This window comes from Loxodonta africana, chromosome 2 (assembly GCF_030014295.1).
Source record: "Loxodonta africana isolate mLoxAfr1 chromosome 2, mLoxAfr1.hap2, whole genome shotgun sequence".
NCBI lineage: Eukaryota > Metazoa > Chordata > Mammalia > Proboscidea > Elephantidae > Loxodonta > Loxodonta africana.
This window is the reverse complement of record NC_087343.1, coordinates 148,530,819-148,548,021: the sequence shown is the minus strand read 5'-3', so window position 1 is coordinate 148,548,021 and position 17,203 is coordinate 148,530,819. Positions and strand designations below refer to the sequence as shown.

At 48.8% G+C, this 17,203-nt stretch overlaps 1 protein-coding gene across 1 annotated transcript; it reads left to right on the top strand.

Moving 5' to 3' along the window:
• The first annotated feature begins 16,630 nt into the window (after window positions 1-16,630).
• Window positions 16,631-16,942, top strand: SMIM32 (small integral membrane protein 32). Its single transcript, XM_064279766.1, has one exon. It carries the CDS (start codon window positions 16,631-16,633, stop codon window positions 16,940-16,942), a length of 312 nt encoding a protein of 103 aa, XP_064135836.1.
• The last annotated feature ends 261 nt before the right edge of the window (window positions 16,943-17,203 follow it).

Sequence of the window (17,203 nt, the reverse complement as noted above, 5' to 3'; positions counted from 1 at the left end):
CAATTGCTTCTGAGTCCTTACCAGAATTGTCTTTGACGTCCATAATCCCACCAACAGTCTTTTCAAAGCTATCTAGGCTTTTACTATTAGGCATTTTAAAACTCTTCCAGCCTCTATCCATTCACAGTTTTAAAACAGCTCCCACATTTTAGAAATCTGCTAGAGCAGCACCCCACTCCTGGACCAAATTCCATCTTAGTCATCTAGTGCTGCTATAACAGAAATACCACAAGCGGATGGCTTTAACAAGGAGAAACTTATTCTCTCACAGTTTAGGAGGTTAGGAGTCTGAATTCAGGGCACCAGCTCCAGGGGAAGATATCAACTTCTGGAGCATTCAGGCATTAGGCCCACCTTGGCCCTCCCTCATCCTCCATCCTGGCAGCTTCTACCGACAGAGACAGCAGGAAGAGGAGCTCCAACCAGGCTGAGCGGTGTGTGTGTGTATGTGTGTGTGTGTGAGAGAGAGAGTATGAAAGTGTACTGTGTGTGTGAGTGTATATGTATATGAGAATGGTTTTTATGTGTGTTGTGTGATTGTGTATGTGAAAGAGTGTGCGTGAGATAGAGTATGTGTACATGTATATGAGTGTGTATGTGTGTGTGTTATGTGTGTGGGAGAGACAGCATGTGTGTGTGTGTGAGAGAGAGAGAGAGAGAGAGAAGATGTATGAGTGACTGTGTGGGGGAGTTGCCCACTCCTCTTCCCACCACAACTTAAGGACCAGTTCATCTAATGGGGAGGAGGCAGGGAGGGAGAAGCTCACTTAAGACACGGCTCATTCCTCATATTTGAGATTTACCTTTTTTTAAAATCATTATTACACTTTTCCACTCCTCGTGGCTGAAGCTGAGCCACTTCCGATCTGTATCAGGAGGAAATGTGCTGTTTAAGTGTGCTCATAATTAGACCCAGGTAATTCACTCTTTAATAATCAGCATGTTTCTCCCTCCAGCCCACTAAACCACCCCCTCCAGTTCCCCAGTTCTATTTTCATCCCTGTCCCCTCCTGGGTGGGGATTCCTTAAAGAGACAAAGCAGGTTTTTCATCTTTTCCTTTCCTTTCCAAATGGCCCTAATGCGGACTAAGATAGTGGTCCTTTTCCTCTGTTGTGATTCAGAGACTCTGAGCCAGGTTCTAAGGGGCCAGAGAAGCAGATTCTGAGAAAAGGTGCTATTTTGGGAGCATGGACAGTGAACAAGCCCAGCCCACTCACCCCAACAAAGGGCTTGAGTCTGCCCTCAGGCTCAGCACAGAGCAGCCTGCAGAGAGGGGAGACTATCTCCCCAGAGCCCTGGCTGTCATCCACCCTGGCTGTCTTCTCAAATGGGTACAGAGAGGATGAAAAACTGTCCTTCGAAGCATTTGCCATTATCGTCAGTGTCACCGTGAATCAGGGCCCATGGGCTGCAGGACTCCCAGGCTCACTGCCTTCTTCAGCCAGCCCTTGGCCCCATCTTCAGCCAGTGCTGAGGCAGGCGGGAAGGGGTGCCATCGGGAGGCAGGAGGGGGCTGGACAATGAGGCACTTGAGGAAAGAGGACCTGAGAGGGGAAAGAAATAAAAAAGCAAATTACTTTTTCAGTTTTGTTTTCTACTGTTTTTAAAAAATTATGTTTCTCCAAATCACCAATTTCATATGGAAGAGAAAGAAGCCTCGGATAAGCAAAGCATTACTGAAAAAGAAGAAGAAAGTGGGAGGCCTCACTCTACCTGATTTCAGAAGCTATCAAAAAGTTTTTTATTTTGATAAGGTCCAATTTACCTATTTTGTCTTTTGTTGATCATGTTTAGTCAAAACAGCCTGGTACTGGTACAACAACAGGCACACAGACCAATGGAACAGAATTGAGAACCCAGATATAAATCCATCCACATATGAGCAGCTGATATTTGACAAAGGCCCAGTGTCAGTTAATTGGGGAGAAGATAGTCTTTTTAACAAATGGTGCTGGCATAACTGGATATCCCTTTGCAAAAAAATGAAACAGGACCCATACCTCACACCATGCACAAAAACTAACTCCAAGTGGATCAAAGACCTAAACATTAAGACTAAAACGATAAAGATCATGGAAGAAAAAATAGGGACAACCCTAGGAGCCCTAATACAAGGCATAAACAGAATATAAAACATTACCAAAAATGACGAAGAGAAACCAGATAACTGGGAGCTCCTAAAAATCAAACACCTATGCTCATCTAAAGACTTCACCAAAAGAGTAAAAAGACCACCTACAGATTGGGAAAGAATTTTCAGCTATGACATCTCCGACCAGCACCTGATCTCTAAAATCTACATGATTCTGTCAAAACTCAACCACAAAAAGACAAACAACCCAATCAAGAAGTGGGCAAAGGATATGAACACACACTTCACTAAAGAAGATATTCAGGCAGCTAACAGATACATGAGAAAATGCTCTCGATCATTAGCCGTTAGAGAAATGCAAATTAAAACTACGATGAGATTCCATCTCACACCAACAAGGCTGGCATTAATCCAAAAAACACAAAATAATAAATGTTGGAGAGGCTGCGGAGAGACTGGAACTCTTATACACTGCTGGTGGGAATGTAAAATGGTACAACCACTTTGGAAATCTATCTGGCGTTATCTTAAACAGTTAGAGATAGAACTACCATACAACCCAGAAACCCCACTCCTCGGAATATACCCTAGAGAAACAAGAGCCTTCACACAAACAGATATATGCACACCCATGTTTATTGCAGCTCTGTTTACAATAGCAAAAAGTTGGAAGCAACCAAGGTGTCCATCAACGGATGAATGGGTAAATAAATTGTGGTATATTCACACAATGGAATACTATGCATTGATAAAGAACAGTGACGAATCTGTGAAACATTTCATGACATGGAGGAACCTGGAAGGCATTATGCTGAGCGAAATTAGTCAGAGGCAAAAGGACAAATATTGTATTAGACCACTATTATAAGATCTTGAGAAATAGTAAAAACTGAGAAGAACACATACTTTTGTGGTTACGAGGTGGGGAGGGAGGGAGTGAGAGGGTTTTTTATTGATTAATTAGTAGATAAGAACTGCTTTAGGTGAAGGGAAGGACAACACTCAATACATGGAAGGTCAGCTCAATTGGACTGGACCAAAAGCAAAGAAGTTTCCGGGATAAAATGAATGCTTCAAAGGTCAGCGGAGCAAGGGCGGGGGTTTGGGGACCATGGTTTAAGTGGACTTCTAAGTCAATTGGCAAAATAATCTATTATGAAAACATTCTGCATCCCACTTTGAAATGTGGCGTCTGGGGTCTTAAATGCTAACAAGCGGCCATCTAAGATGCATCAATTAGTCTCAACCCACCTGGAGCAAAGGAGAATGAAGAACACCAAGGTCACATGACAACTAAGAGCCCAAGAGACAGAAAGGGCCACATGAACCAGAGACCTACATCATCCTGAGACCAGAAGAACTAGTTGGTGCCCGGCCACAATCGATGACTGCCCTGACAGGGAGCACAACAGAGAACCCCTGAGGGAGCAGGAGATCAGTGGGATGCAGACCCCAAATTCTCATAAAAAGACCATACTTAATGGTCTGACTGAGACTAGAGGAATCCCGGTGGCCACGGTCCCCAAACCTTCTGTTGGCACAGGACAGGAACCATCCCCGAAGACAATTCATCAGACATGAAAAGGAGTGGACAGTGGGTGGGAGAGAGATGCTGATGAAGAGTGAGCTAATAATATCAGGGGGACACTTGAGACTGTGTTGGCATCTCCTGTCTGGAGGGGGGATGGGAGGATAGAGAGAGTGGGAAGCTGGCAAAATTGTCACGAAAGGAGAGACTGGAAGGGCTGACTCATTAGGGGGAGAGCAAGTGGGAGTACCGAGTAAGGTGTATATAAACTTATATGTGACAGACTGACTTGAATTGTAAACGTTCGCTTGAGGCTCAATAAAAGTTAATAAAAAAAAAATTATGTTTCTCATTATAAAAGTAAACCATGGTCACTGGAGAAGTTTTTGAAAACCTAGTAGGCACTCAAAAAGAAGAAAATAAAAATCACCTATAATCTCACCACCCAGAGATAAGTATTAACACTTAATATGTATATTAAGTATTAAGATAAGTATTTACTTGAGGTTTTCTTCACATATTGTGTAAATCCCAACCCACAAACTCAAGTGGGTAAGAAACGTAGTTATTTTTTCTACTGAACAATCTCTATTAGGAACCCCTTGACTCCTATTCCTCTGAAATGGTATAAATCTAAACCCAGTCAGTTCAGAGTCCCCAGCTCCCATTTTCTTAGCTTTGAACTAAGCTCTTCGTGCTTAAGCAGTGGAAGGCCCCAGGGTGGGTGGCCAACCCACCCGTAGCTGGTGTCCACCAAACACCACTGTCCTGTTTCCTAAAAGCCAGTCCTGCAGGTCACTGCTACATGAACCCTCACTCCCATCTGAAAGATGCCCTCAGAACACCTCCTTGCCACCTCCATGCCCTTCTTGAGATGCTGATTCTCGGAAGTTCTTCTTCCATCTCCAAACCACGCTGGAGCTGGCAGAAGCTTGGTGTGGCCCTCTGTACTTCTATGCATGCTGAAATGAGTTTACAGGAATTATTCTACTGCCTCACACCCCTTGGCTAAGAGAGTCATTGCCACCCTGAGGGCTTCTACCTCCTTAGGGCTACATCCAACTAAGGTATTTGTAATTTCTAATCTCTAAAACTACATGGAGTTCCTGTCATCCCACCCAAGGCAGAGAGAATCCCAGCTGCCCCCTCTCAGGGACCCACCAACATCTAAGGTCTCCTTGTCTCCCAACCAATTCCCTTCCCCTCCTCTCCTGTCTTCTCCTCTTCTCACCTCCCATCCCACCATTCCCCAAGGTCAGGGAAATCTGTTCTAATTTAGGAATGGGAAAATCCACTCTTACCAAGGCCACCATAGAAAGCTGAGCAGTGTGTGCACTGCATAAAGGTGTCCTGCCAAGGAGCAGGGACAATGGGAAACTAAACTCCTGCCCATGTGCTACCAGCCAATGCAATTCTCCCAGAGGTGCCATATGTGCTAGCAACAGCCCTGCCCCTACTCCTCATGTATTGCTCCAAATCTTACACCCAGGCCTCAACTTTTAAAATTCAAGGGCCCTTCCCTGAGGCAATTAATGTTGGGCAGTCTGGCTGCCGTCTACCTTCAGGGAAGGCTCACACATGCACATATACACACATGCTGGTACGCAGCACCTCCAAATGCTAGACTTGAATCTTTGAGATTGGGGCCAGAACCTGGATTTTGAAACACTCTCTTGGTGATTCTGAGGGGTTGCAGGAGAGGCAGAACCATGAGGAGAAGCTGAGATCTCATCCCTAAAGAACCACAGCTGGAGAAGGATGTCTCACCCCTGGGAGCAAGTGGGCACTACCTTTCTTGCCTGAGTGGGTGTATTCAGGGCTGGGAGGCTCAGGCTGTGTTACAAATTGAGTCATGTCCCCCAGAAATGTGTCAACTTGGCTAGACCATGATTTCCAATATTGTGTGGCTGTCTTACATTTTGTGATTTGATGTGATTTTCCTATGTGTCATAAATCCTATCTCTATGATGTTAATGGTGTTGTTGAAGAATATTGAATATACCATGGACCGCCAAAAGAATGAACAAATCTGTCTTGGAAGAAGTACAGCCAGGATGCTCCTTAGAAGCAAGGATGACGAGACTTCATCTCACATTCTTTGGACATGGTATCAAGAGGCATCAGTCCCTGGAGAAGGACATCATGCTTGGTAAAGTCCCAAGAGGAAGACCCTCAATGAGATGGATTGACACAGTGGCTACAACAATGGGCTCAAGCATAACAACAATCATGAGAATGGTGCAGGACCAGGCAGTGTTTCATTCATAGGGTCGCTATGAGTCACAACCGACTCAACAATAGCCCCTAACAACAACAACATGATGTTAATGAGGCAGGATTAGAGGCAGTTATGTTAATGAGGCAGGACTCAATCTACGGGATTAGGTTGTATCTTAATCCAGATCTCTTTTGAGATATACAAGAGAGAAGCGAGCAAAGAAGGGAAGGGCCTTATTATACCACCAAGAAGTGCCAGGAGAGCCTCATACCACCAAGAAAGCAGAGTCGGGAGCAGAGAGCATCCTTTGGACCCGGGGTCACTGTGCTGAGAAGTTCCTTGACGAGAGTAAGATTGATGACATGGACCTTCCCCCAGACCCAAAAAACAGAGAAAGCCTTCCCTTGGCATTGACACCCTGAATTCGGACTTCTAGTCTCCTGGATTATGATAGAATAAGTTTCTCTTTGTTCAGGCCATCCACTTGTGGTATCTCTGTTACAGCAGCAGATAACTAAGGCAGGCTGGATAGTGGATTATCATATCCTTGAAACATCCTCAACACTCCCAAGCATCCTCTTGTTTTCTCTTTTGGTTCCAGCTGAGATGCTGAAAAAATCTGCTCACTGGTGAGACCAGCACTATTTCTGGGGGAGCGTCACATTAAAGGCTTTCTCTAAGAAGGGCCAGATGACTCCAAGGAGTCACTAAGCCCACTTCTCCCTTCCCCCATACACAAACCCACATGCAGGGAGCCCTCCTTGCATAAGGGGTGGGAGAAGCCCCTTCCCCAGTGGTAGTGCAGTGCAGGTGATGTGTGTCTTCCTGGAAGAAACCTTTCATCGTGGAGCCCACCTAACTTCCGACCTGAGAGGCCAAGGGGAGGAGCAGGTCAAATTTCTATTGCCTTAGCATAAAATAGCAATGCTAATGTAGTTTCCAATTTAGGTTTTAAAATGCCACCTAAAGGACAGCTTCAGTTCTCTCACTTAAAACTTTTTTTAAAAATTATCACATTTCATCATGAATCAGACCATGGGCATATTTGTCCTTCACTCCTCGTCAAGGACTGACAGAGCAAAAAAAAGATATTCTTTTTCAGATTTTTTGGTGGTCAATATGCTACCTCTTTGGTCGAGAGGGCTCTCTCAGCCCATACCCTACAACCACAGATCCTTCTGACCTGGGGGCCTCTGGGCACCTAATGAAGACCCACCCTGCCATTCTTCTGTGGGAGAAGAGAATGCTGCCAAATGGCAGAGGTGCAAGAAGGACCAGTAAAGAAATGAGAGCTGTCCCCTAGACAGTTCCCAAGGAGAAAGTTTTGGAGCAGAAGGTGATTGGTGGAAAGGAGAGACTTATCCAAAAATAATAGAATTGGTATCCCTATGAGTTTTATGGAGCCCTGGTGGAGTAGTGGTTAAGATCTATGGCTACTAACCAAAAGGTCGGCAGTTAGAATCCACCAAGCTGCTCCTCGGAAACATATGGGGCAGTTCTACTCCATCCTATAGGGTCACTATGAGTCAGAATCAACTCGACGGCAAAGGTGTTAGTTTTATAGGGAAGAAATCAAGTTTTTTTGTTTTTTAAAACTTTGGGAGAAAAAGAAAATGTAATTTCAAGCCCTAAAGGAATATGGCCCCAAATTTTGTAAATTTGGACTTCCCTTCTCTTTCTAGTCAGGGGTGGAAATCCTTCCCTATATTTTAAGTGAGTGGGGATGGGAGATGCGGAAACATGAAGCAAGAATGTTGTCAGATGGGTCTCTCTGCTACCTCCCCTCCCACTGACTTGGCTGGTGACCTTGAGATTTGTACCCAGGAAGCCAGCATCTGCAGAAAGCAGGACCAGGCACCAGGGACTCCATAGAGAGGGAAGACTCTTCTCTAGAGAACAGATTTGTAAGCTCAGCCTAGTCTTTGGGGAGGGAAGGGAGGTGCCTGTCCTTGCAAGGCCAAGACTAATCTCCTAAAAGGGAAGACAGGCGTCTAATTACCCACCCAGGACCCCAGCGAAGGAGCAGAATTGGGAGGCAGAGAGCTCAAACATATACCTGCTGCAGCTCCCCAACCTGCCACAGCTCCCTACAGTCTGGCCCAAAGTGCTGACACTGGGGGCCCGCAGAGAGAAGGACGTACTGATGGACACCCCTTCCTGAAGGTCTCCAATCCTAGAGCTTCTTGCTGACTTGGACCAAGGCTTTCTGGTTGGTGCTGCCCCCAGCATAGGTGGGATTACAGGTCGACTGGGCCATTCCTTTACCTCCAGGCAGGCCTGCTCCTGAACCCTAAGAAGGTTGAGCCAACTGGCCCTTCCCAGCCCTTTCTTTGTGCAAGTTTCCTGTCCCCCCTATTCTCCACACCTCAGACATCAGGCATTCCTGACAGAGGCTGAAGCAGGAACAAGCCCTCAGCTAGTCTGTTCTTGGAACCCTCAGGCCCTTTGCAGAGGAAGGAAAGGACATCTTCCCACCATCTCAAACTTGCTGGAGCCAAGACCAGCATCTCACTTTTAAAGATCCCCAACTGTGTCCTGTTTACTGATCAGGCCCCCATTTGAGTCATAAAGGACTCTTGGTAAGAACAATATTGGGGGCTGACAATCAGGAACATTCTTTTTTTTTTAACTGTGTCCTGTTTACTGATCAGGCCCCCATTTGAGTCATAAAGGACTCTTGGTAAGAACAATATTGGGGGCTGACAATCAGGAACATTCTGGAATAACCAGCCAGACTGAAGGGAGGAACATAAGGTAAGTCCATGTGCTGGTTTCTAGATATTCAAAGCTTTCTGCCTTAACATAACGTCAAATCCCTAGCAGCGAATGGGGGAAAAGGGGAATTGTAAATTGTTACTGCTTGCTCACAGGGTTTACTTCATATTGATCGCGATTTTCTTCTTTACCTATGTCTATATTTTCCCAGCTTTCCATAATGACCAAATATTCCTCTTATAACAAGATAAAAATCAGGGGGAAATTATTTTTATTTTAAGAGGTCAGTAGAAAGCCATTGAAAGTTGTTGACTCAGGCAGTAACCTAAAGATAATGGTGGCTCACTCTGACAGGGGAACATGGCCTGGATGCGTGGAGGTGGCTTTACCAGGAAGCTAACGAAGCGTAAGCTTCAGGACCCCAGCTCACGTTCACATGCTCATGCATTTTTGTAGAATTTACAAAAGTAGGATATTTTAACCATAAGCATATCTGTGTGTGTGTGTGTGTGTGTGTGTGTACTTTAGGCAAAGGTTTACAGAGCAAATTAGTTTCCCATTCAGTAATTTATATACAAATTGTTCCATGACACTAGTTGCACTCCCCACAAGGCGTCAGCACTCTTCCCATTACCACCCTGAGTTCCCCATATCCATTCATCCAGGTTTCCTGCCCCTGCCTTCTCATCTTTGTTTTGGGGCTGATGTTACCCTTTTGGCCTCATAGAGATGATTGTTCTAAGGAGCACTTTCCTCACGGGTGTTATCGCTTATTTATAGGCCGGTCTATTATTCGGCTGAAAAGCGGTCTCCAGGAGTGGCTTCAGTTCCAAGTTAGAAGGGTGTCTAAGAGCCATAGACTTGGAGGTTCCTCCGGTCTCTCTCAGACCAGTAAGTCTGGTCTTTTGAAACTACTATCCCTTCCACTACAACTTCCCCCATGCCATAGGTTTCCATACGTGCTGAAGAGGCAGCAGGCATTGTGGGGATCCAGCTGAGGAGAAGTAGAGCTGTAGATGCAATAGTTTGACTGCCAGTGGATGTAACTATGTGGCTTTCAGGTACTTATGCCTGAGGTACTGCTGGCCGTCCAAATGTGGCTTCCAGTGATACTCCTGCTGCCCGCTAAGTCGGCTCACTGGCATCAAGACTCAAAGGTTCAGGGTCAGAGAGGGGACCCGATATGAAGGTGTCCTCAAACACCTGGCACCAAAGGAATGTGAGTACAGAAGGGAAATGAGGTTTGAAATATATGGAGCCAGAAGCCAATCTGCATTATTTTTCTGTATTTTAGATCTTTCAGCTTTTTAAAATGTGTGATTTATTTTGATTCTATTTCTCATTCTAAATAAATATTTACTTTAAAACCTAAGCTTGTGGTCTTATTCTCAGAAATGGCCCCTAAAATGTAAGCTTCAGGCTCCATAACACCTGGATCTACCTCTGAGGATGGACCTCAGGGGAGAAAAAAAACACAGGAAAAGACAGGGCAGGAGGCTGCTATATTCTCAGAGTCTGCCAATGAGGTTCTGGGCCTGGGCAATAGCAGTCCTTGTGCAAATACTGGTGGCACGGAAAGAGAGGTCCAGCCAGGATATGTAGCCCAGTACACATGTGGACTTACACCTCCAACCACAGAAATGAGGCATGATAGGAAGAGTGGTCTGGATGAGATCCTGAGCTCTGGCCTTAGTTCCAGACCCAGAGGCCAAAACCCAAGTAATAAGGGCATGAGTTCCACCCTTAAAGGAACCTGAATCAGAGGCACATTGTCAAAACCAGTGGTTAACAGCTGGAGACCACCTGGCTCTTGCCCTCCCTAGGAGAAAGGCCAGAAAAGGATGGTAAGCTGAGGGCAGGGGGTGGAGAAGGGGGTTTCTGAGGAGGGGTGAGTCTTGCTGGGACTTCAACCTCTGGCACCTGCCCCTTTCTCCAGGACTCAACAGCCCCTGAGCAAAGGGCTGCCAGTCCCACCCTTGGCAGAGGAAAGATTACTCTTGACCACCATGGCCAGCACTGCCACCAGCTTCATACACCCTGTCTGGCAGGGGACTCTTCTAACAGGAAACTTTTGCTCAAGACTCTCCAACAGCCTAACAGACTTTTTTACTTTGAGCCTCTTCCTACAAGTCCTGCCTTCCTCTCTCCTTTCACAGGGGTCAGACCTGCATTGTTGCTGAAGGGTCTCCCAGTCAAGTCCTGGTCCCTCACCCTTTAGCCATTGCAAGTGTTTCCCCCCAATAAATTTCTTGCATGTGTTTCTCAGAGGACATGAACTCACCCAGCATCAAATTGGGTTTTTCTTCTTGCCGTGATCAGAATAATTAAAAGATATAAAGAAGCAGTAACTTTCTCTCTGTGTGATTCAATGACAGTTAATGCCATATCTATGCACCACCTGGAGTCATGGCATCCCACTTGAGGTATGCACACCAGATTTCAGGAAATACAATACAAGAGAAAAACAAATTCTTCCTGGATGAGTTATTTAGCTCCCCGACCTCACTGTCAAGTCCCAGACATTGCAATGAAGTAGTTCTCCGTCAGTGGCCCAAATGGGTTTGGGTGGAGGGGCTCTTAATTGATTGAGCATACTGCCCCCTTGCCTTGCTACCTGTCTCCGTTTCTGGGACTGAAGTACTCTCCCTGACTTCCAGTCTCCCTCCAGCTGTAACTCCACAGACCAGGCACCCCTCCCCTGGAAGGTGCACGGACAGGGAACAAAGGACCCCAGCCAGGTACCATGGAGCCTAGCTACTGATCCCAAATAAACAGCACTGTTCCAAGTTCTTCTGGTTCCTTTTGGCATATGCTGGCTCTATCCCAGCTTCAACCCCCTTCCCATTTCTTGGCCATAGAGGTAGTCTTCTCCCAAGCACGCAGTGACTCCACTTATGACTCCGCTCCAACACTGCTGGTCAAGCCAAGCAGCAGGAGGAGTACAGTTTTGCCACCGTGCACACCACTGTCCTTCCCAACGAAGGCTAGGCAGTCTAGCCCAGGGAGTGACAATCAATCTACTAATAGTCACAGCATCCTGAAAGCCTTGTGTTGACGTGGTCCGTTTGGCTACAGGACATACAGCTAAAAGGTAGGCGAGGTCAGATGTCATTGTGACCAAAGAGAAGGATGCTGAGGCACTACCTAGTGAGTGGTGAGATTTTGTCCAAGAAATGGCACACCCAAAGTCATATTATCACCATCAGCCAACACCGATGGCACTCAGATCCAGGTTTGTACCTTTATCAGGTACTTCCCTTTCCAAATCCAGGAAGCCCATGAATCACGAGACTGACTCTTTCTATCCCACCATCTGATCCAGGCAAGAGATCCACCCACTAAAACCCACTGCCATCGAGTCAATTCCGACTCATAGCGACCCTATAGTAGAACTGCCCCATAGAGTTTCGGAGGAGCGCCTGGCGGATTCAAACTGCTGACCTCTTGGTTAGTGGCCATAGCACTTAGCCACTACGCCACCAGGGTTTCCTCCCAAGAGAGCCACAGGCCCACGAAATCAGAGGACAAAGCCAGGAGATGCCCTTTCTGGAACAAGAGACGAAGCTCTCTGAGCTCTTTCCCTACAGAAAATTCTCTCCCTCACATCCCCATCCTTTCTCCAGTTCTCCCACTCCACAAACCAGACTACAACCACCTTGAAATGTTGTGGCATGACTGTTCTTGAAGCCTAAACCAACTCAAAGTTGTCTTTGAGTTGACTTCAACTCATGGCAATCCCATGTGTGTCAGAGTAGAACTGTGCTCCACAGGGTTTTCAGTGGCTTATTTTTCAGAAGTAAATCCTCAGGCCTTTCTTCCGAGGTGCCTCTGGATGGACTTGAACCTCCAATGTCTCAGTTAGCAGCTGAGTGCGTTAACCATCTGCACCACCAAGGGATTCCTCTTGGAGTCTACTGCTGCCTTATTCCCATTTGAAAAATGGTTTAATTTCAGAAACTGAGCTTGTCCCCCTTGCTATTTAGTTCTAAAAATGGACGTTCTAAAACGCAACCTTAAATCACCAATCACTATGGTTGCTAAAGACATTACATTTAAAAAGAAAAAAAAAAAAAAAACCAGATGTAGTGGCAAAAAATAAGTTCTGCAATAAAAGGCTTTTTTTGGTCCACATTCAAAGAAGCAGCAGACTAATGCTCCCCCTCCCCTTGATACACAGGTAAAACTCATTCCAGGAGCAACAAACTTCAGCCTTCCCAGAGAGTTTTTCACCCTTGATCTTCAACCCCAGCCTGTGTGTGAGGCTGAGCGGTTTAATAATAATTCCTCTAGTGCATGGGAGAAACAAAAAGCCTCAGCAAGTTCCATAGGCCACCGCAGCAGTTTATGAAATCGTGGGGCTCTAATGCTCCCAGTCTCCCAAATTACCATTAAACAGATGCCAAATGACTCTTGCGGCAGGAAAGGCACCCTCACCTCTCTCCATCTCTCCATAGATAGACCCATGGACAGGGAACTGTGTCACTCAACAACGATGTAATGGGAAAGAGGTCCCTCTCGGGTCTCAGCCTTGTGACCTCTGCCTGTCAAAGCCAACCTCCGGGCCCCTTTTTACAATCCTTTCCAAGGACTTAAATGTATGAGTACACAGAGCTCCATTAATGGAAAAGCGCTCTCACTTGTATAAAAAGCTGTGTAAACTTCATCTCCGCATTTACTCAGTACCAAAAAAAGTCGTGTTTAACTTCCTGCCGGCGGCGTTCAGGGAACGTGATCACCGTTTGGGGGCTCTGAATATCTTTTGAAAAAAAAACAGTTCCTCCCCTCAGGCCCAGAGGACCCCCAAGAAGGACAAGGTACCTCCTCAGGCTTTTACCAAAAGGGAAAGCAGTTTAGCCACAAGATCTTTGTTCAGTTTCTCCGTAGAAAAAGGGGCTTAAGACTGAGTGGAGGAGCACAGGCTGCAGAGATTGAGGCCCAGGTGCACCATGAACCAGCTGAGTGACCCTGGCAAGTGACACCACTACTCTGGGTTCCAGTTTCTTCCTTGGGATGATAGCAGTGCCCGTGGCACAAGTTGCTGTGAGGAGAAAGGAGGTAATGCTGAAGCCCCAGCCCTGTGCTCGGCTTGTGGAAAGAGCTCCATGGATAGGGTCTTCTAGGACAGCTCTCTCATTGGAGGCACTTTACTATAGTGGTTAAGTGGTTAAGCATGGGCTCTGGAACCTGGCTACCCAGGTTCAAGTCCCAGCTCCTCCAATCACAGGCTGTGGGACTTTTTATGTGTTACTTAACTTCTGTAAAATGTAATACGATGATTAAAAGCAGCATCTGTGGAGAAGGAATGAGCAGTGCCAGGGACTTCAGGTTCAACAGTGGAGCGAAAGGGACTCTCTCCATCGACACCAAATCCTTTCCTTTGTAGGCTTCCCTCCTCCAGGCCCGTTTCCTGGGTGGGTCACAGCATGTTTCCAGAGCAGGACCAGAGATCACTGACAGTAACCTCTCATTTTACAACCCAAAGTGCTGGGACTCGCCCCAAATTCCACTTAGGACTTCCCAACTGCGCCTGAGTGGAGCTGAGAGGAGATGGAAAAGCAGGGCCATGTTGCTCCCCACACAGACCCAAAAGGGAAATTCCAAGCCAAACCCCAAACTGAGCTGTTCAAGCCTGCATTCAAGTCCCAGGGACCCAGGAAGTGAGTGACAACAGGGGCATCACCTGGATAAAACCTGCTCCATCCGAACCAGGTGCTAAACATGGCTGAAGAACCGGGAGGGGGCCTATTCTGGCTTCACATAATATCCCCTAGGAGCCTGCTGGCTGCTCATTTTCCTGTCCACAATAGGTCAGGCCTACAGAGTAAGGAACTCCCTGCCCCTCGGCTGCCCATCTCACTGTTATTGCTGCTGCTGCATCACTGCTAAGTGGTGGCTGTCCTGTGCTAACATGGAGAAGCCCTCACCCCTCTCTCAGCCAGCTTTCCCATCTGGAAAGAAGGTGTTAGCCTAAGCAGCAGACTAGCTTAAGGGCCAGGGTCCTGTGCCCCTTAGAGCTCAGTGGGCAGCTGCTCAGAGGCTAAGGCAGGGTCTGTTTAGAGTGACTGTATAGACAGGGCAGCGCTGAGTCCTGCAGGTCCTGCCCTCTCCACCTCATGCCTGCATGTGCAGCCTCCTCCTGGCCCAGGGAGGTCCCCCATAGGCCTATCGATGGGACTAAGGAAAACACTGAAGAGGGCCTGCCTGAGCATTTTTGCCCCTCACTCAGCAGTCGCTCTGCAAAGTCAGGACTTGGAACCACAATTTCAAGTCAGACACCGAGCTCACAGAGGTGTTTCTGCTGGGCTGGGTAGGGATTTGTGGGCATGAGCTCTGGCCAAGATAAGCCTTGTATACTTTGGCTGTTCTTGTTATGTTGGAGGTCAGGTATGTGGCGTTCATTGACCAGTTCATTCAGTCAGTGCTTACCAAGCTCTCACATGCACTGCACCCTACGATGGGGAAATGAGGAAAGGAGAGAGACACAGATGTGAACCTGGCTGACCCTGTGGGGGTCTCAGATAAGTGACCAGGCCACAGAGCCAGGACTAGGGTAAGGGAATGAAGAACCTATGGTGCAAAATTGAAGGAGGCACTCACTCCTGACCCTGCACTTGCAGCAGCCCGAGAGCAAGTGTTTCCTTCAAGTTTGCATTGTAGGTGTCTCACTTATCTCACCCTAGTTCTGGCCCTGCCAGGCAATGACAGTCAAGGATGGGAAGTGCTTCTTGAGGGCAAGTGCAAGGGCTGTGGGTGCCCAGAGCAGTAGTTCCTATTCTAGCCTGGGGATGTGGGTGAGGGTGAGGGAGGACTGGGGGGCTTGGAAGACTTCTCAGAGGAGGTCAGGAGTTTGGACTTCTGGAAAAAAGGACCCCCCCCTTCAGTCCAGATGACTGCCCACCTCTGTCCTGGTCACCAAGCCTTTGTTTTGCCAGAGCTGCCAGGAGCACGTGGGGCATTGCCAGCATCATGGTCTGCTCTTGCACTCTGAGCCCAAGCAGAACAGGCTGGGAGACTACAATCCTTCCCGACTATGGCTACAGGGAGGTGGCTGTTGAAAAGCTGAAGTGTGTCGAAGAGAATGACGGACTTCGCAGCTTAGGTGGTCTCGAGTCAGTTTGCTGTCCACAACTGTCTGTTTTGCCAGTGTCTCCGTTCATAGGTCTCTAGCTCTGTCTCTCTTTTGTCAGTCTTTCTGTGACCCTTTGCTGCTCTCTCTCTTCCCCTCTCCCTCCCTCCCTCTGTCCCTGTCTCTCTCCTCCTCCCTTCCTCTCTCCCTCTGTCCGTGGGTGATGCGCGGTCGGCTGGGGACAGTCACGGCCCTGTCTTCCCTCGCCCTCATTGGTTTACAGCAGCTCCCCCGGGGGGGCAGGGTAGGGAGACGTCGCCAGCCCCGCCCCCTCGACCCCCCCCCCCGCCCCCGTCCAGTACCTGATCGCACTCGGAGCAGCCTCAGAGTTCAGACTCCTTCTTAAAAGACAGGAGCTCAGCAGCCAGAGCTAGTGGCGACAGTCTTGCGGCGCACCGGGTGTCTCGACAGCGACCCGAGGCTGCAGGACTGCATGAGGCTAGGCAGTAGCTGCAGCCGTGAAGGACGCGGAGGACTCCGGGCCACCTGCCCTCGTGGACTTTGCGTCTAAGCAGGGACCCCAAGCTGCTCCCGCACTCACCAAGCACCTCTCGCAGCCGTCGCCGCAGCCCAGAGGCACCCCAAAACCTGGAGCTCACCGGTGCTGGGAATCCGAGCTGAGACGGCGGCTGTAAAACTGCGGAAGCGGTCAGTGATTCGTACCTCGGGTGGCGACAGCTAGAAACGGGGAAAACACGAGGGACGCGAGCGGGGAGCCGTACAGCTTCGAGCCCTGGGATCCGCCGCCCCGCGGAGAAGGCAGCTGAGCGAGGGGGCAAGTGAGCAGACGCGTTGCAGGGTCTCTGCGCCTTTGGCTGACCAGAAGGCACCGACTCGCGGTGAGTTGAGCGCAGTAGACAGGAGGGGCGCGCAATGGCGGTGCCGAGCGGCGCCAGCCCGCGCAAGGCGAAGTGAGGCGGTCTGGCCGGGGTCAGCAGGACCTGTGGGCCATGTACGGCGACGTGTTCAACGCCACAGGCGGCCCGGAGGTGGCAGTAGGCGGTGTGCTGGCCCCTGGAGCCACGGTCAAGGCAGAGGGTGCTTTGCCGCTGGAGCTGGCCACGGCGCGCGGGATGCGGGACGGACCGGCCACAAAGCCCGACCTGCCTACCTACCTGCTGCTATTCTTCCTGCTGCTGCTCTCCGTGGCGCTCGTCGTCCTTTTCATCGGCTGCCAGCTGCGCCACTCGGCCTTTGCTGCGCTGCCCCACGATCGCTCGCTGCGCGAAGCCCGCGCGCCCTGGAAAACGCGGCCGGTGTAGCGGCTGACTCAGCCGGGGCCGCCAGGCGCCCTGTTCAGGTGTGAGCGGGGCAAGGCGGGCCTGACGCTGGGGGGCGCTGGCCGCCCCGACCCAAAGACCCTTCCAGACCTCAAGCGGCGCCCCGGGGGCAAAGGGAAACGGAGCTGTTGGGAGGCAGCGTGTGTCCCGATTCCAGTACCCGGGGATACCAAGGCTCTGATCCCCTGGCCGAATCTTTCTTCCCCTGGACAGTGAGTCCAGCCGAGGAGAAGGACTTCCTGA

Excerpts from the sequence above, each read along its gene's own strand:
- SMIM32 (XM_064279766.1), top strand. The coding sequence starts at position 16,631 with ATGTACGGCGACGTGTTCAACGCCACAGGCGGCCCGGAGGTGGCAGTA.